Raw genomic sequence first — 19,077 nt, 5'->3', positions numbered from 1 at the left:
GGACAATTTCATCAGTTTGATATAAAGGGATGCTCTCTATCACTGAGCTTAATATGAATATGTGGCTCTATACAACAGTGTGTTTCTTTTTTCTTTAGTTGTGTGACTTACTGCCATCAAAAATCCCATTATACAAATGTGTATAATGAGAAAGGCTGCCACCTGGTTTAGTGAAATTATGATGAAAGATGTTTAGCAAAACTTTGACCAAATATATAATCAAAAATAGTTGATTTGCACAGCTAGTCTACATAGTGCCTAGAATCTCATGAACTGAAGATCTAGAAAGTTATTGCAAATGGAATTTTTTTAAATAGAAAAGCCAAAGGGCTTGTTGGTTGTACTACTGCCACATCTTCACAAACTGAAAAAGAAATACAAAAACAAAAAGCCTTAAGAAATTAATGACCCTCAACATGTTCAAAAATTAAATTACTCCATTAAAAATATTCTCTTAACATTCATCACATTAAGAAATCACATAAGTAATGAAATAGCTGTTAAATATTCAAGGATAACTTGGGTTGCAAGGGCTTCCGAAGGCATAAACCACCAAAGAGATTTTACTCTAGATTTCTAGAATTAAAATTATCTATTTTTTTCAAGCAGTTAAGGAGTGATGTTTAGTTTCTATGTTAAAGAGTTTGCAACACTTATGACTATTCCTGTGTTCTTATGATTCTTTGGTCTTGTAAGGTCTGTTTTATATATATTAGCCTTATTGTAAGGAGAAATTTATGTTAAATTATAGATTTTGATGAACTAAATTCCCCCACCCCCAAACTACATTATAATGTGCACATCGTGTCACAGTTAATGTTCAACATACCCTCAAATACCATTTTGGGAATCAGAGGCTTAAGTGACACCAAAGCATTTCTACATGTAAATAATAAAAAAGATAACATTAACATTATATTTTTATTTTCAAGGAAGTCAGATTTGAAGAGCAATTACAAAGTGGACAGGAACTTGACAATAAAAACTTAAAAGTTACATTTCAAATGAAATACTATAACTTTTAAAGAAGAAAACGTTATTAACAGCATTAATTTTGTTAAAATAAAAACTTTACCCACGTTAAATTTAACATAATTTAATTGAGCAAGGAAAGATTCCTGAATTGGGCAGCACTCAGAACCAGGAGAAGTTCAGAGAGCTCCACCCAGTAACATGGGCAGGCAGTATTTGTAGACAGAAAAAGTAAGTGACATACAGAAACAGCTTGATTGGTTAGAGCTCAGCATTTGCCTTATTTGAGCATGGTGTGCTAAGGCCTTTGCTTTATATGAACATGGTTTAATCATTTGTGCTGAACTTTGGCTGCTGTGATTGGCAGACACTCGGTTACAAGAGTATACGCTTAGATTGCTGGTTGTTTACATACTAAGGTTGCTGTTTGCTATGTAGGGATTCAAAGTACTACGTAATAACTATGGAGGAAGCTTTAGGCCAAATTTAATTTAATCTAACAGTTTCAAAAGCAGGTATTATTTTCACTAAAAAGAGATTTTAAAATCTAAATTGAAAAAAGTTTATTTTGGAAAAACATTTATTATTACAGAACTTGTTCCTCTTGTAAGGGTCCAAAGTCAGTTACATAATGAATATTAAGGTGCCATGAAAAAAAAATAAAATGTGACACATGTAGAAAATGTTATATTATTAGTATAGTGCTAACCACTTGGTAGATGTTACAATTTTATAGTAAGAATTAATAGTTGTTTAAATATAAATAACTGTTTAAATTGGTTTTGTATTATTTGTATAGCTTCCTCTGTCATTTGACACCTATTAGTGACTATGTGATCAGTAAAAAAAGCAAGAAGCCTTGTAAAAGAGAAAGTGAAAGTAAAAATTTGAAGCATTTGGACTTTTTAAACCAGTCAAGAATTAGACTCTTTGACTGTTTGGACATCATTTAACCAATGGTCTTTCTATGGGCCTATGGATGAGTTATTTAAATTTTGTGGGTCTCATTTATTCAGATCTAAACTAAGAATTTTAGATTCTAAATGTTCTCTATGGACCCATTTAGTATTAAAATGATAGATTTTAAAAACTATGTTGTAAGACTGGCCACAACTAATAGCTATTATACAGATGTATAACATATATGATATACGTGTATATCATATATGTGTATATGTTTTAATTTATATTATATATTTTATAATATAAATTATATGTTATATATTTATTTTAAATATATTTATATGATATATAATATAAATTAAAACATATACACACATATGTGTGTATATGTCTCTGTGCACATACACATATATATATGCATACACACATACGTGTGTGTATGTGTGTATATATATTTCTTTTAATTCATCTAACAAATGAAATTGATATTACTCCAGATAGAAAGTGATGCTTGATAAATAACCGAAGATTGAAGGAAAGGACTTGGAAATGCAGGCATAAGTTGGGGAATGGAAAAAGGAGGACAGTCATGGCAAAACTATATAAATGTAGGTAGAAATCGAATTGGAATCCAGGAACTAGGCCATGTAAGGAAGAGAAAGACACGGTTTCAAAGTAAAAGGATGCAGGATTTGTCAGCAGTTTAGATAGTAGTGTGAAATATTAGCGTAATCAGTATCTTTGGCACATTTTTTTTTTTTGATAATTGTATGTCATGTAAAACAGATGGGATATGGCATGGCACCAAGTGTAACACCAACAGTTTTAGTTGAAAGGGGAAGTTTCTTTTTTTCTTAAAATACATTAAGAGCTTATAATGTGCTAGTTACTGTGCTGGATGCTGTGTTTGCAGCGCTTGTGTCCTTCAGTGTCCCTCCTGGAGGTTGTCCTTAAAGTCTCATAGAGAAGACGAACATTAAATGCACAAATACTTATGTGATTATAAACAATAAGAAGTTTGTAAAAAGAAAAAGAAAATAGCCTTAGCTTGAGTGGTCAAGGAAGGCTTCTCTGAGAAAGTAACATCTAACCTGGAACTTCAGATACAATTTCTAATTCACAATAACTAATGAGTGGGTATGTGGGACATTGAGCTAGAACAAAAGACAAATATGGGTTAGTTAAGGTTTAAGTAGAGTTTAAATCTATCTTTTTTTTATTTCTACTTTAGGTCTACATCAGTGTTAAGTTGCTACATAGAAACATAAAAATGGGGGAAATTTGGGATTTGGTGTCTCCTTTTACAAAGAGAATGAAAGGCATGTGATGATTTTTTGTAGAAAGACTTGTATATTAAAATAATAAATTAGAGTTCAACTCTTTTCCTTAAATATTACCTTTAATGATATGGAAGATAAAATTAGTCTGATGGGAAAAAAATGACATTTAAGAATTTTAAAACTATGCTTCCTAAATAAGAATTTAATTTTGGCATGTGTGAGCCTATTGATCGGACAGTAGTGCATTGTATTCTGTTAAAATCTTATACCTTATGATGTCATTTTTAGATAATAAAAACACAATTTAATGAAAATTTTAATCAATAGCTCTGAACCTTCTTCACTTTTTTCTAAAATATCAACCAGACTTTTTTCAATTAAATCATTCATTGTAACCTTTAGTAAAATAGGTTCCATATAATTTTTACAATTTGGAAAAACTGAGAATAATTTGTCCTCATTCACATAATATATGAGATGCGAAGTGGGTTACAGGGTATATGGGTTCTCAGAGGGTATTTTAAAATAGCATGTGAGTGTGCAGAGTTTCAAGTAGCAAACTAATTTCAAGATGATCAACACTGATTCTTTTTAAAATTTACTTAGACAGGTTTCAGGAAGGCATTGTTATATATTAGAGGCAAAAACACAAATGTGCCCCAATTTGGGCCCTTTTTTTGCGCATCTAAAAACACACAGAGGAAAATGGAACTGAAATGAACTTTGTGGTTTGTGAATCCTTTAAAAACCGCAAAAAGCAAATTAATCTCATATGACTTGAGTACTTAGAGATGATGTGTGTGATGATATGTGTAAGACATTTGTTTAGATTCCAAAGTAATGATCAGCTCCCCACATCCTCCCTCTCTCTACCTCTCTCTCTCTCTCAATGTGTGTATTCTCTTTCACTCAACAAGATTAGCAGGAAGAATTCTCTGTAAGTAAAAAATCATGTCTGAGGTTTTGAATGGCCCAATTTCTTAAATCTTTTTTTATTTCTCTTTTAATATTATTATTATTATTTACTCTCTGCCCTCAACGCAGCAGAGGCCTTGATGGGAAAAGGCTTTGTGGGCAAGCAGCAGGTGGGTAGTTGAATCTGCAAGACTCTAACAAATGAGACTCCTTCCTTCAGAAGAGTATGAAATGAGACATTTTATAAGGGGAGGGGAAGCTGAGTTGATTTAACCATTCCAGTGTGCAGATACATTAGAAAAGAATTAAGGGATCGTAATGCTTCCACAAATGAAATATTTCAACCATGTAGCACCATCCAAGTGCCCTGTTTGGAGATAATTCTCCACAGATTTCTCCTGTTTGGCACAGTTCAGCCTTTGAGCAAAGGGCGTATTTAAATGGTCTTTACCTTGAGACATTTGCTTACATTCCAGAGTAAAAATAAGCTCTTCTTGCCACCTCTCTTTCTCTGGAGGGGAGACTGGGCAGACATGCCAGCAGCCTATTCCAGCTAGAGTCTCCTCATTTTGTATTTCTCTCCTATGGTGTGACTGCCTCACATGCAGGTAAACATCCCTGCCTCCTCATATTGCCCTGTGAGAATGGAAGGTACTTCTCTGGCTGTTGCTTTTTCCTGTCTTTCTGTATCAGGGATCTAGTGTCTTATATCAGTGTATATATATGAAATAGTGGCAAATTTACTCATTAGCTTCCAAGTAGGGTAAAATCTCAGGCCCTTCATGCTTTCTGATTTGAACTGTGCAAGGAATGGCAAATCCAAATAACTATGGGAACCAGACATGGGACATGAATTGAAAGAAGTAGGTGATATGGTTTGACTGTATGTCCCCCACTTAAATCTCTTGTTGATTTGTAATCCCCAGTGTTCGGGGCAGGACTGGTGAAAGTGATTGGATCATAGGGGTGGATTCCCCCTTGCTGTTTTCATGATAATGAGGGAGTTCTCATGAGATCTGGTTGTTTAAAAGTGTGTCGCACTTTCCCCCTTTCCCCTTCATTCTCTTCCTCCTACTCCAGCCATGTAGGAAATGCTGGCTTCCCTTTGCCTTCTGCCATGATTGTAAGTTTCCTAAGGACTCCCAAGCCATGCTTCCTGTACAGGCTGTGGAACTGTGAGTCAATGAAACCTCTTTTCTTTATAGATTACCCAGTCTCACATAGTTCTTTACAGCAATGTGAAAACGAACTAATAAAGTAGGTGAAGTTTAAAATAATGAATGGCAGCTGACAACCTTGGTGTGGGTGCATAATAGGGAGGACTAGTGTCTGCAGCAGCTGAGGAGCAATGTCTTCTTGTGAGATATCCTACTTTTAAAATATTGGCAACCAATCTGACTCAAGAGCACTCATGGAGTTAAACTAAACTGTTATGGACTGGGTCCAGCCCAAGGGCCACCATTTAGTCTTCTCTATCGTAAATGGTGAGATAGTCAAGGATGGGGATGAATTTATTCCTTCCTGTTAACTGTGGAATCACTTGGCACAATGCCTAAGTAGGCACTCATTTTTCTTTTTTTAATCAAAAGTTCTCAGCAAGCTATAAGCCAGACATTAGCTAAGAAGAAATACAATATAATGCCAAAAGATCAACATAAATTTTGTTATGATTTTGTTTCCCAAAATAAGAAAAGAGATTTGGTAGACATCATATTTTTTTGTCAGTAATCATCTTATAGTTCTTGACTACTTATATATCCCAGCATTTTATTTTGTCTCTACTATTACAACAATGTTATTATTACCCATTCCTTTGCCTAGTTTCTCACACAGTTTTAATATGGCACTTATGACCCTTGTTTCATGATAAATGGTTTTCATATGTCTACTATAGTAGTTGAAAAACTCCAATTATTCTGCAGTTTTGTGTATGTGATAGAGTCAGCCACAGAGTTAGAATCATAAAATTTGTCAGGCCAAATCTGAGTTTTATTTCATAGAGATTGGTTTCAGGGTTGTGTAAACAATTGCAAAGATGATTTTAAAACCCTTTTATATTGTATCCAGCAAATAGTTCCCCCAGTATTGGCCTAAAAAGTTTGGAATTCTAAGCTGATTTTCTAAAAGCTCCCAAGAATTGTAGGTTATGTGGTTAAATATTAGATCGTACTCTGAATGTGTTTATAAGAATTTACTTAACACCTTAGGTGTTAAAATGGGCTAACAGAGAGCTTCATGTAATGCCTTTCATTCTGTTTGTGCATTTTTGATTATTGGAAAATGCAATGAAAAATAAGTGGGTATCATTAAGAAGTATAAGAGAGAGCGTAAGTATTTGTCCTCTAGGAAATTATAAGTGGATAGCAACAGAAAATTGTTCATAGCTGAATTGAAGAATAGATTGAGATTCTTGAGATTACTATATGCTGGTTATAAAATGCCACACATTAAATTAGCAATTGAGAAAAAGACATGAAAGTAATAGACACATTGATGACTTTTGGCAATAAGTATAGAATAAATGCTTTGTATTTGTTTATTGAGGTATAATTTATATGTCGATTTTATCCTGTTTAGGTGAGCAGTTCTATGAATTTCAACAAATGTACAGTTGTCTTTTGGGATTCAGAGGATCAGCTCCAGGACTGCCGCCATGTAACTAAATCAGCACATATTCAAGTCCTACACTGGAAACAAAGTGTTGGCGCTCTGTATCTTTCACAGCCACAAGTATTTTTTATTGTGTTTGATTTAAAATAAGCCACACATAAGTGGACCAAGGCAGTTCAAACTCATGTTGTTTAAGAGCCAACTGTATACAGTTGTGTAAGCAACCACTACAACCAAAATAGAGCATATCTCCACCATTCCCCCAAATCTTCCACTTCTTGATATAGTCAATCTCCTCCTTTTACACCCCCAGCTCCTGACAACACAAATCTGATTTCTTTCCCAATTGATATGGTTTGGTTCTGTGTCCCCACCCAAATCTCACCTTGAATTGTAATACTCACCATGGGTCAAGGGTGGGACCAGGTGGATATATGGGGGTGGTTTCCCCCATACTGTTCTCACAAAATCTGATGGTTTTATAAGGGGTTTCACCCTTTGCTCGGGTCTCATTCTCTCTCCTGTCACCATGTGAAGAAGGACATGTTATCTTCCCCTTCTGCCACAATTGTAAGTTTCTTGAGGCCTCCCCAGCCCTACGGAACTGTGAGTCAATTAAGCCTCTTTTCTTTGCACATTACCCAGTCTTAGGCAGTTCTTTATAGCAGCATGACAGTATTCTAATACACCAATAATTCTGACTTTTCTAAAATGGCATAAAAGGAGCTGATAAATGATACAGGCTTTTGAGTCTGGCTTCTTTCACTTTAATGCTTTTGAGGTTCACAGCTTTTGTTGCATACATCATTGTTCCTTTTTGGTGCTGAGTGGTATTCTATTGTATGAATATACTGCAATTTGCTTATCTGCTTACCAGTTGGGAGATATTTCGGTTGATTTGAGCTTTTGGAGATTATTAAGAAAGCCTGTATAAACCTTGTTAATGGATTCTTGTTTAGACACATCTTCATTTGTCTTGAATAAACAAATACCTACACGTGCATTGCCATGTCATATAAAAGTGTATGTTTAATTTTATAAGAACCTGCCAAATTAGTTGTACTAATATGGCTGTGCCATTTAGGATTCTCATCAGGAATGCATTGGAGTCCCAGTTGCTCCACATAGAATATATGCTTTTTATAAATTTTAAACTAAAATTTCTGCCTCAGATATAATGTATCTTCATATAAAATACATTATGTTTGAGACAGAAATTCTTATTTAAAGTTTATAAATTTATAATATATCTGAAAATACATTATAGTTATAAAACATACCAATTTTTAATATAATGTGTCTGAGGATACATTATATTAAAAACTGATATGTTATATTGGAATTGTGTAATATTTTACAAATACATGATGGCTAAAGTGAAAGTAAGCAGCAGGTTGAATTAATTCCATTTCTCTTATGAGTTACCGGAGGCTAAAACATGTGTTTGTATGTGAGGACAATCGTTTTTATATCATTTAAAATTTTGGTCAGTCATTCAGTTTCCTAAATACATAGAAGGATGAGTTCAGGAAAGTTGCCAGAGCCTCATTAATGTTTAAGCCTCAAAGTTCCAACGTGGTTACCAAGGCCAGTCTGTCTTTATGTGGAGCAGGTGGCAGCCCATGCAAAGAACAGCTTGGATGAGCTGGTTTACTTCATAACATTTCCAAGACGATGATAGTTCTAATATAAGTAGAATTGACCTGTACATATAAGGCAGGTCATTTAAACTAAACTGGATTTTCAGTTGCCCTTTGAGGCACTCCGTAAGGTGGCAATGGGACTTAGGAGTAAAATTCGACTTCCCTAAAATTCCAGAATCAATACTATCTTATATACAGTGTATAATACTTGTGTTTTGATAATCTTCTATTCGTTCTCGGGGGAAAACACCATAAATGAAAGTGATGTTTTCATAATAGAGGCATTTGGGTTTATTCTTTTTGTGGTCATTTTCTTAGGACTAGTATTTTAGAATAATTTACCAAGCTTTTTTGCAAGACTAAAATATAGGGTTAAAGTATGGTTAAACCTTAACAGTCATAACTTTGTTCCTGAAGTGTGATTATTATCAAAAACTCTTTTAAAAATGCTTTTCTTAAATATTCAAAAGAGATTGAGACTATCATACAAATGGACAATTTTAGTTTCTCAAATTGTAAGTATTGTTCATTAATTCTCAAGAATGCTAACATTTAGAGGTTAGCAAATTGAAGATATTTTGGTAAAAATTATGATTAAATTATGTATTAGAGCAAACCCAACTGTCTTCTGTCTTGGATTGTTTCTGTCTTCCCATTGGCCTTGAATGCAGATAGAAACAATATTAAAATACTTCTCATGCAACATGAAGTAAACTCCAAAGGAAAAATGCCTTGAGCAAATCACATTCTGTAACCTGTTATGGCCCTCTCTGGGTTACAGAATTTTGTCTTAAATTTTCATAAATAGCCAATTCTTTAATTTGTGACTATATAAAGACAATAAAAAGTCTTGGAACAATTGACTCCAAACACCAGAATGGAGCTATGAATGTGTATATATCCCTAAAACTGGTTTACAGCTACTTATATGTACAACAGCCTCACTCTCTGTGAAGTGGGATGTTAATATCAATTTTCTATTCCTTCTCATTAATAAGATAATGATAATCATGAGGAGTGAGGCCAAGTCAATAGTATTTATTTTTATTTACCCTACTTTCTTCTTTCTTTTGCTGTTTCTTCTAAGCAATTTGTTAGCATGTTCTGTGTTTTATTGCAGTGGGATTTACATGTATGGGTACAGGACATTAATTGGTGATTAATTTATATTTGTGCCTTTTCCCCAATTGTTCACCCAACTCTATTTTAAAAAATAAAACAGAGTACGTTTTTCTGTAGTATGTTCTTTCAAATTCTGTCTGCTAGTTTAGGTTTATTGAAAATAATTGTATGAGTTTGGACTAAACATTCTTTATACATTTTTGTTTTCTCTGCCTATAATGCCTTTCACTCTTGATGGTGGTGGGAAAAAGGATGCATTTGTATGTTTGGAGAGACTCATTGTAAAACAGCAGGACACTTCCTGTACAACACCATTAAATGTTGTTCAAACAATGTCAGGGGGACTATATTTGCCCACTAGTTCTATGCAGAAACATTTCCCAAATTAATTAATTTCCTGAGTGACAAATCAGGGAGAAAATCCTGGTGGACCTCAAGAAAGGGTAGAAAGTTGGAGAAAAGTGTTAAGAGGTTTGAGGTCAGCAATTTGACCTTTTAAAACTTTCTTTCATAAGGAGAATGTCAAAAAATAATGTTTGTGGTAACTTCAAATGAAGGATAGAGCTTGAAAAGTAAAACTTCAACTCCCACATATAACATTTGTGAGGAAAATGAAATGAAAACATATGTTCATATAATAATGGGAAAACATAATGTATTTTCTAAGTTTGAGTTTGCTAGAAGTTCTTTATTATTAAATTATGCTGGGATTCCTAGTAAGCATGCAACACATTTGCATAAGTATTAAAATAATTCATCATGATCAATTCTGTTACAGTAAATCTCAACCCTAATCACAATCTACCATACACTACAGTGGTTCATCTATATGTGGTATTTCATATTTTACTAAGTTTTGGTGGAACTGCAGCTCCTGCAGCAGCACAAATGTCATCTGAGTTCACTGTGATTAATGTGGCCCTGAAGGAGATCTAATCACGATTAGCCAATTTCATAAAGTGTTACAGAATCAGTGTCATGTGAGAAACATTTTAAAGCCCTTAAAACTGTATATCCTAGCAAGTAACTCTGGTAGAAAGTCTAGGAGGATGAGGAGGTTTAATTTGGGAAACAGATGACCGAGGAGGATGAGGGAACAATTATTTGCCTTCAAATACTTAAAGGACCAGAAGGGAACAACACAAATCTAGAACTAATGGCTGAAAGTTATAGGGCAGTGGATATCAATCTAATATACTGAAATTTCAAAAATGGAAACTTATCAGAAATGCAGTGAGCTCTATGGGTCTAATAGGCTCAATGAAGTATGGAGGTTTCTGTTACTAGGAGTATTCAAGGCAAGATTACCACTTCTGGAGACTACTGCAAAGTAATTTTTTAATGGCACAGAAGGTTATATTTGGGTACATTTTAAATTCCTCTTCATCCATTCCATAACTTAATTTCCTTTACCACATAAACACATTTCTTATTTTTATTTTTTATTTTATTTTTTTAGATATTGGTGGAGGCTTCAGTGGGAGATGGCTTCACTGGAGATATTGCGATTGATGATCTGTCATTTATGGACTGCACCCTCTACCCTGGTAAGAGAGAACATTTTAATTTGGGGTTATTTCTAAATCTGTTTACTTGGAAAACTTGCAAGGAAATCAATATTTCATTTCTACAAAATTTCCAACATGACCTTGCTTTTATTCTTTTTCTCAAAACTATTAACTCTGGAAAAGATTTTTTTAGATCCTTGCTAGTAATTAGCTTTAAAGTGTCAAACATAGTCAAGATGTTTGAATCACTTATGTCTATGGCTTATCACATGCAAAATACTAGAAAATCATGTCTGAAGTTAAAATGTAATTCCATTATATTTAAGGAGTTACAATAACCAAACCATTTGCCTTATAATTACATCACATTGGATACTTTATTAACCTCTCAGATTACCCTCGGGAGGCACTTTAAATATTTCTAACAATTGTTGTCAACCATTTCCTCACTATTTTATGGACTTATGTCTATTAAAATGACATAAATGACATATTTTCCAGATATATATCGATTTTCAAACTTTCCCCTAACTCCAGACTCATATACTCACTACCTACTCAACAGCTTAACCTGGATGTCTAGAAGGCATCTTAAAGATAATGATAGAAAATAACCTAAAATAAACACAACCCAGGCCTTGAATAGTGTTATGAGGAGAAACCCATTCTGAGAAGTGCATAGTGATCTAACAAGACTGGATATTAAACTAATGGAGTTTGGCACTCAGACTGAGAGCTCTTAAAGTGCACGACAAGAGGGAACATGATCTCCTCCCTGGAGTGATCAGAGGCTGGGGCCCAACAACATTCTCAATTGCCGAAAACTTAACATCCATCCCTGCTCTATCATCTTAGCCTCACTGGTCTGCGGAGCACCAGCTCCATCCCATGCAGAGTCAGGGGATGGGGCTGATTCCAATATTTTCAGTTGTAGCTATGTGACACAGCTCTGATCCTACCCACCACTCAGCATCCTAACAGGATCGATTGGTGTCACCACTGTGTGTCATGGTTTTCATAGAACTCTGGAGACAGCCGAATCCCTCTCTTGAAGGCTAGTAAAACAAGAGGCAGAATTGAACATATTTACTTTTACCTCTCAATGCCTAAAAGTGAATTCCTGATTACCAGTTGCCTCTCAATCCTGCCACTCCTGTATACCTCCCTATCTCAGCAAATGACAGTTTATATCTAGCTGCTTATTCCATATTAACAAATCTGGTTTATATTAACAAATTTGGTTTAGTACCCACTCCTCATTGCCCTCACCACTTTCCCCGTGGTCCAAGCAACCAGTGTCTATGCATGGATTATTGCAATTGCTTTTTAAATGATATCTGCTCCTACCCTTGAGTGCTGTATTCTGAAAACAGCAGCCCACGTTTCTTTTCAAACTTAGATGAGATTAGGCCATTCTATTGTCAGAATCTTCCTATGACTTTCTATCTCATTCAGAGCAAACCTCATACTAATGATAGCTTCCAAGGAATAAATGACTAACCCCTTATACCTCTTGAATTCAGCTTTCACCAGTGTATATCTCATTCACTTTTTCCTACTACAAAGGTCTCTTAGCTAATACTTGAGCACTTCAGCCAATTTATGGTGTATTAGTCCATTCTCACACTGCTAATAAAGACATACCCGAGCCTGGGTAATTTATAAAGAAAGGTGATTTAACTGACTCACAGTTCTACATGGCTGTGAGGGCCTCACAATCATGGCAGAAGGTGAAGGAGGAGCAAAGTCACATCTTACAAGTTATAGGCAAAGAGAGTGTGTACAGGGTAACTCCCCTTTATAAAACTATCAAATCTTGTAAGACTTATTCACTTTCACAAGAACAGTGTAGGAAAGACCTGCCCCCGTGATTCAATTACCTCTCAATGGGTCCCTCCCATGACATTTGGGAATTATAGGAGCCATAATTCAAGATGAGATTTGGGTAGGGACACAGCCAAACCATATCATATAGTTAGGGCTTTTCCATCTGCTTTCCCCTGTTCCTGGAACAGGTTTCCCACAGATGTCTATCTGACTCCCTCCCTTACTTCCTTCTGGTCTCTGCCAGAGTTTCTTCTTCAGGGAAGCCTCCTCTGAACACAACACAACACAGTTTCTTTCTTATCTGGCATTTTCTATTTCTACTCCTGGTGTTATTTTTCTCCACATCACCTATCACCCTTATGGTTAAATTTCTATTTTCCCCCATAATGATGTTAGTTGCATGAGAGCAGGTATATCACCTCTTCACTGTTTAATCTCCAATTCCTAGAACAGTATTTGACACATACTAGTACTCAACAAATACTTGTTGGATGGATAAGTAGGTAGAGGAATGTCAATAATTTTAGGTGTTTTATATACTCTCGTTATATATTTTAGTTTAGTTTTAATATTATTGCTAAAATATTAAGTATTTCTATGTGCCAGATACTATAGTATATGTCAGTCAGCTTTTGTTGAAAGCCAAGTCTCAGTAGCTTATGACTACATTTATTTCTTGCTCTCAAGCGTGTGGGTTGGCAAAGAGAATAAGAGCAAAGAAATAGACAGACAGATAGATAGACAGACAGACAGATCTTAATCATATCTCTGTGTAATTTTATGTAGCTCTAAGCTATGTGTCTCTGTTTCATGTGGTCCTATCTCTCTGAGACCATGGCTAAAAGACCAAGTCCCTATTTGACACATTTCATAGAGGATGGAAAAAAAAGCATATTTGAAATTTCAACTGGGACATGGTATACATCTTACTGTGTCTGTTCATGTTCATTATCCATTGATCAGATCCTAACAATGGGGCAGAGAAGTATTTTCCACCTACAGGGAGCTCAGCAGGGGTAGGGGAGATAGAAAATCTTTACAAGAAAGAGAGGTGATGTGTACGGACAATATTACAACCGGCCATTCATACATATTTTATTTTACTTAATCTTACAATGTTTTAAGAGTCTAGAAGAGTGCCTGGTCCATCATAGGTGAATAGATGTTGTACGTGGGGCAGGATTAATGCCTTTATTATACCAGTTTTATGGAGGAAATTTAAAAGGAGATAAGGTGCTCAAGGGTACCTAGCTGTAAAGTGGCAGGACACAGTCACTGCTTCTTGGAACCATAATGTTCACCACTAGTATTATAGGGCTCATCAAACACACTAAACCTGAAAGGAAGAGGCTACAATCTCCAGTTTACAGATATGAAAAATTAAAGACATAAGTAGCGTGGATGAGAATACAAAATTAAGGATTGGACCGTGATTTTACCTAAGCTGGTATGATTTCAGTGGCCAGGGCTTTCCCCACATTGCCCCCAAATCTGAGATTAGAGAGAATCACTGTCACCTCAGAGTGAGAAGAGAACAAAAAAAGAACACAGGAAAGAAACACAAGTCACCATTGAAGCTATTGTTGCCCTAATTATCCGGCTAAATCCATTCTGTGGCTCACAGTTCCCAGGGGAGGTAAAACAGCTACTAGAAGCATAGGCAGAGATGCGAAATATCAGTTACTGAGTGTTGGTCCTAATTTTCTGTTTCAAGTTTTGGAAGAAAATTAAAAAAACTTGAAAAACTGTAGGAGCTGTGTTTTTTGCAATGGCATAACAAAATAAACTATGGGTCAAAACCACAAGGCTTGTTGAATCCATAGGTTTGATAAAGGAATTTGATAAAGGAATCTTACCATAAAATGAAACAAAAATACAAATTGAGCTCTACGTAAAAAAAAAAAAAATGTTGCTCTTGATGCTTTCCAGTCATTTTTTTTTTCATAGCATCATGTTATCTGAAGTAAGAATCATGCTTGTAACTTCACTAAGGGGCATTGATTTCCTTTTAATATTAACTGATTATTTGTTTATAGCATTTTTCTTCTTTGGCCAATAAAACAAAGCAAAATAAATAAAAACTCAAAGTCACATACACACAAACCAGAATGTTGACCTAATCCCCAAGATGTGGGTTTCTATCTTACCTACAACTTTTATTTCATAGAAAATGACTGAGCAGTAGATTATTTTACTTTTCTTCGGTACTTCAAAATCAACCTTTTCCCCTCGTGCCTGCCTTGTAATTTTAATGAAAGCAGTGTTCTCCAGCAACCTGGGCTTGAATTTCCGCAGTCATCTTTGACTTTCTTCTTAAACCTCTTCGGTTGTAAATTCCACTGACTACAACTGCAAGATATTTCTCGGACCTTCTGTTTTTTTCCATTACTGTAATTCAAGTCAGTGTTGACTTGAATGAAAAACAAATATTAGACCAAAAATGTTATTAATATTCCCCAATAGTTTTTATGCCCTTAAATTAGTTTATTTTTACTTTGTCTTAAAACATCATCATTTGCTCTTCCAAGTCTTCTCTCTCATATTCTGAGCTATAGCTTTTTTCTAATTTAATTTTCAAATCATTCTCAATTATTAATTATACCTGATTTGTTTCAATACTTTTATAATATTGTTAATTTATTTTTCCTACTTTATTAAGATATAATTGGCAAAATGGTATATAGTCAAGGTGTACAATATGATGTTTTGACATGTCTATATATTATGAAATAGTTACCACAATCAAACTATTAGTAATTGACACATCTCTAACCTCATATAGTTACCCATCCTCTGTGTGTGTGTGGTAAGAGAACTTGGCTGGGCCCGGTGGCTCATGCTTGTAATCCTAGAACTTTGGGAAGCCGAGGTGGGCAGATCACCTGAGGTCAGGAGTTCAACACCAGCCTGGTCAACATGGTGAAACGTGATCTATACTAAAAATACAAAAGTTAGCTGGGCATGGTGGCACACACTTGTAATCCCAGCTACTTAGGAGGCTGAGGCAGGAGAATTGCTTGAAACTGGGAGGTGGAAGTTGCAGTGAGCCAAGATCATGCTACTGCACTCCAGCCTGCGCGACAGAGCAAGAGTCTGTCTCAAAAAAAAAAAAAAGCACTTAAGATCTACTCTCAGCAATATTCAGCTGTACAATATCTTGCTGCTGACTATAGTCACCAGAACTTATTCTTCGGATAACTGAAAATTTGTACCATCTTACCAACATATCTCCATTTCTTTCATCCCTCGACCTCTGCTAACTACCTCTCTACTCTGTTCTGTGAGTTCAACTTTTAGATTCCTCTTACATGTGCAATCATGCAGTATTTGCTTTCTGTGTCTGTCTTATTTCACTTAGTGTAATGGACATGGCATTATTCTAATTTCATAAAGACAGGGTTTCTTGATTTTTTTAAAGCTGCATAATGTTCCAATGTACATATATATTAGATTTTCTTTATCCATTCATCTATCTCCATACATGTAAGTTGTTTCCCTATTGTAGCTATTGTGAATCATGCTGCAATGAACATGGGAGTTCATTGGAGTCCAGATGTCTCTTTGAAATAGTGATTTTATTGCCCCTGGATATACACCCAGAACTGGGATTGCTGGATCATGTGGATAGTTACATTTTAAATTTTTTGAGCAACCTCCATACTGTTTTTCATAATGGCTGTATCAATTTACATTCCTACCAACGGGTATAAGTGTTCCCCTTTCTCCACATCTTCACCAACACTAGCTATCTTTTAACTTTTGATAATAGACATCCTAACAGATGAGAGTCAATATCTCATTGTAGTTTTGATTTGCATTTTCCTGATCATTACTGATAATAAGTGCCTTTTCATATACGTGTTGTCTATGTCTTCTTTGGAAAAAAATGTCTATTCAGGTATTTTGCCCCTCTTAAAATTGGATTATTTGTTGTTGTTTTTTGTTTTGTTTGTTTTTGCTGTTGAGTTGTATAAGTTTCTTATGTAGTTTGATATTAACTCCTTATTGGTTATATGGTTTGGAAATACTTTCTCTTGTTGTGATTTTTGTACATGATGTAAGATAAGAGCCCAATTTCATTTTGCTTTGCGTGTAGATATCCATTTCTTTAACACCACTTATTGAAGAGATTATTTTTTCCCATTGCATATTCTTGTCACTTTTTTTATTGATTACTTGACTTTATATGTGTGGGCTTATTTCTGTGCTTTCTATTATGCTCCATTGGTCCATGTTTCTGCTTTTATGCAAGTACCATGATGTTGTGATTACTACAGCATTGTAATATAATTTGAAATCGGGAAGTATGATGCCATCAGTTTTTTTCTTCTTGTTCAAAATTGCTTTAGCTATTTGGAATCTTTTGTAGTTCTCTATGAATTTTTGTCTTAGAGGCAAAGATTTGAGGATCTTAGAGGAAAAGCTTTTAACTTTTTACCATTGAGTGTGATGTTAACTTTGGGCTTGTACAGGGGTTCGCTTTTACCCACATCCTCCCAATACTTGTTAAAAGTTTTAAGACTGTTACTGTATTAAAGATCATTTCTTCTATTCCTAATTTGTTTGGAGTTTTTATCATGAAAGGATGTTAAATATTGTCAAATGCCTTTTCTACATTTTTTGACGTGATCATAAGATTTTAAGCCTTCATTCTGTTAATGTAATGTATCACATTTATAAATTTTCATATGTTGAACCACCTTTATGTCCCAGGGATAAGTTCCACTTGGTCATAATATATGATCCTTTTACACTGTTATTGAAATCAGCTTGCTAGTATTTTGTTGAGGATTTGCGTCTATATTCATCAGTCATATTGGCCTGTAATTTTCTTTCCTTGTAGTCTCCTTTTCTGGCTTGGAATCAGGCTGAATTTTTTTTTTTTACTTTTTCTTTTTTTTTTTTTTTTGAGACGGAGTCTTGCTCTGTCGCCCAGGCTAGAGTGCAGAGGCATGATCTCGGCTCACTGCAAGCTCCGCCTCCCAGGTTCACGCCTTTCTCCAGCCTCACCCTCCCAAGTAGCTGGGAGTACAGGCGCCCACCACCATGCCCAGCTAATTTTTTGTACTTTTCGTGGATCCGGGGTTTCACTGTGTTAGCCAGGATGGTCTCGATCTCCTGGCCTCGTTATCCGCCTGCCTCGGCCTCTCAAAGTGCTGGGATTACAGGCGTGAGCCACCACGCCCAGCCCAGGCTGATCTTAAAAAATGAGTTTGAAAGTGTTTCTTCCTCTTCAGTTTTTGGAGGAGTTTGATAAGGATTGGTTTGAATTCTTTAAATGTTTGGTGGAATTTAGCAGTGAATCCATAGGGCCCTGGACTTTTCTTTGGTGGGAGATTTTTGGTTAATTATTCAATCTCATTACTCATAATTCATCTGTTTAGATTTTTTTATTTCTTGTTGATTCCATCTTGGTAGGTTGTATGTTTGTAGGAATTTATCCATTTCTTTAATGCTATTCAATTTCTTGGAGTATAATTGTTCATAGCAGTCTCGTATGATCCTTTGTATTTCTGTGGCTTCAGTTGTAATGTCTATTTCTGATTTTATTTATTTGGGTCTTCCGTTTTTTTATCTAAATGGTTGTTAATTTTATCTTTTCAAAAAATTAATTTGCAGTTTCATTGATCTTTTTATTTTTTTCTTCATTGTAATTATTTTTGCTCTGATCTTTATTAGTTCCTTCTTTCTATTAACTTGGAGCTTAGTTTGTTCTTTTTCAAGTTCCTTGAGGTATAAAGATAGATTGCTTATTTGAGTTTTTTTATTTCTGATTTTTTTTTATTTTTTAGGTATTCAGTACTATAAACTTTCCTCTTAGAACTGCTATTGCTGTATCCCATAAGTTTTGGTATGTTGTGTTTCCATTTTCATTTATCTCAGATTTTTTATTTCATTTTGATTTCTTCTTTGACCTACTGGTTTTTAAGGAGTGTGTTGTTTTAATTGCCATGTTTGTGAATTTTCCAACTTTTCTCCTGTCAGTGATTTCTAGTTTCATACCATTGTGGTTAGAAAAGATGCTGGATATGACTTCAAACTTCCTAATTTGTTAATGCTTGTTTTGTGAACTAACATATTATCTATCCTGGGGAATGTTCTGTGTGCTCTTGAGAAGGTGTATTCTGCTGCTGTTGAATGAAATGTTTTGTATATGACTGTTAGGTCAATTTCCTCTAAAGTATCATTTAAGTTCAATGTTTCTTAATTGATTTTCTGTCTATATGATCTATCCATTGTTGGAAGTGGGATATTGAAGTCCTTTACTATTATTGTTTTGCTGTCTCTTTCTCCCCT

The 19,077-nt window shown here is 34.9% G+C and overlaps 1 protein-coding gene across 1 annotated transcript in view; it reads left to right on the top strand.

Annotated features, from left to right (window-relative positions):
• The window catches only part of LOC129138110 (phosphoglucomutase-like protein 5), a 73,807-nt gene that overhangs the window by 40,030 nt on the left and 14,700 nt on the right, over positions 1-19,077 (top strand). Inside the window, exon 4 of the mRNA XM_063801106.1 lies at positions 10,905-10,992. Within this exon, the coding sequence (XP_063657176.1) occupies positions 10,905-10,957 (53 nt within the window). The 3' untranslated portion in view covers positions 10,958-10,992. The remainder of the gene's footprint in view (positions 1-10,904; positions 10,993-19,077) is intronic.

The sequence above is a fragment of the Pan troglodytes genome, chromosome 20, assembly GCF_028858775.2.
Source record: "Pan troglodytes isolate AG18354 chromosome 20, NHGRI_mPanTro3-v2.0_pri, whole genome shotgun sequence".
NCBI lineage: Eukaryota > Metazoa > Chordata > Mammalia > Primates > Hominidae > Pan > Pan troglodytes.
Note: the sequence above shows the minus strand (reverse complement) of the source record. Positions and strands in the feature narration are given on the sequence as shown.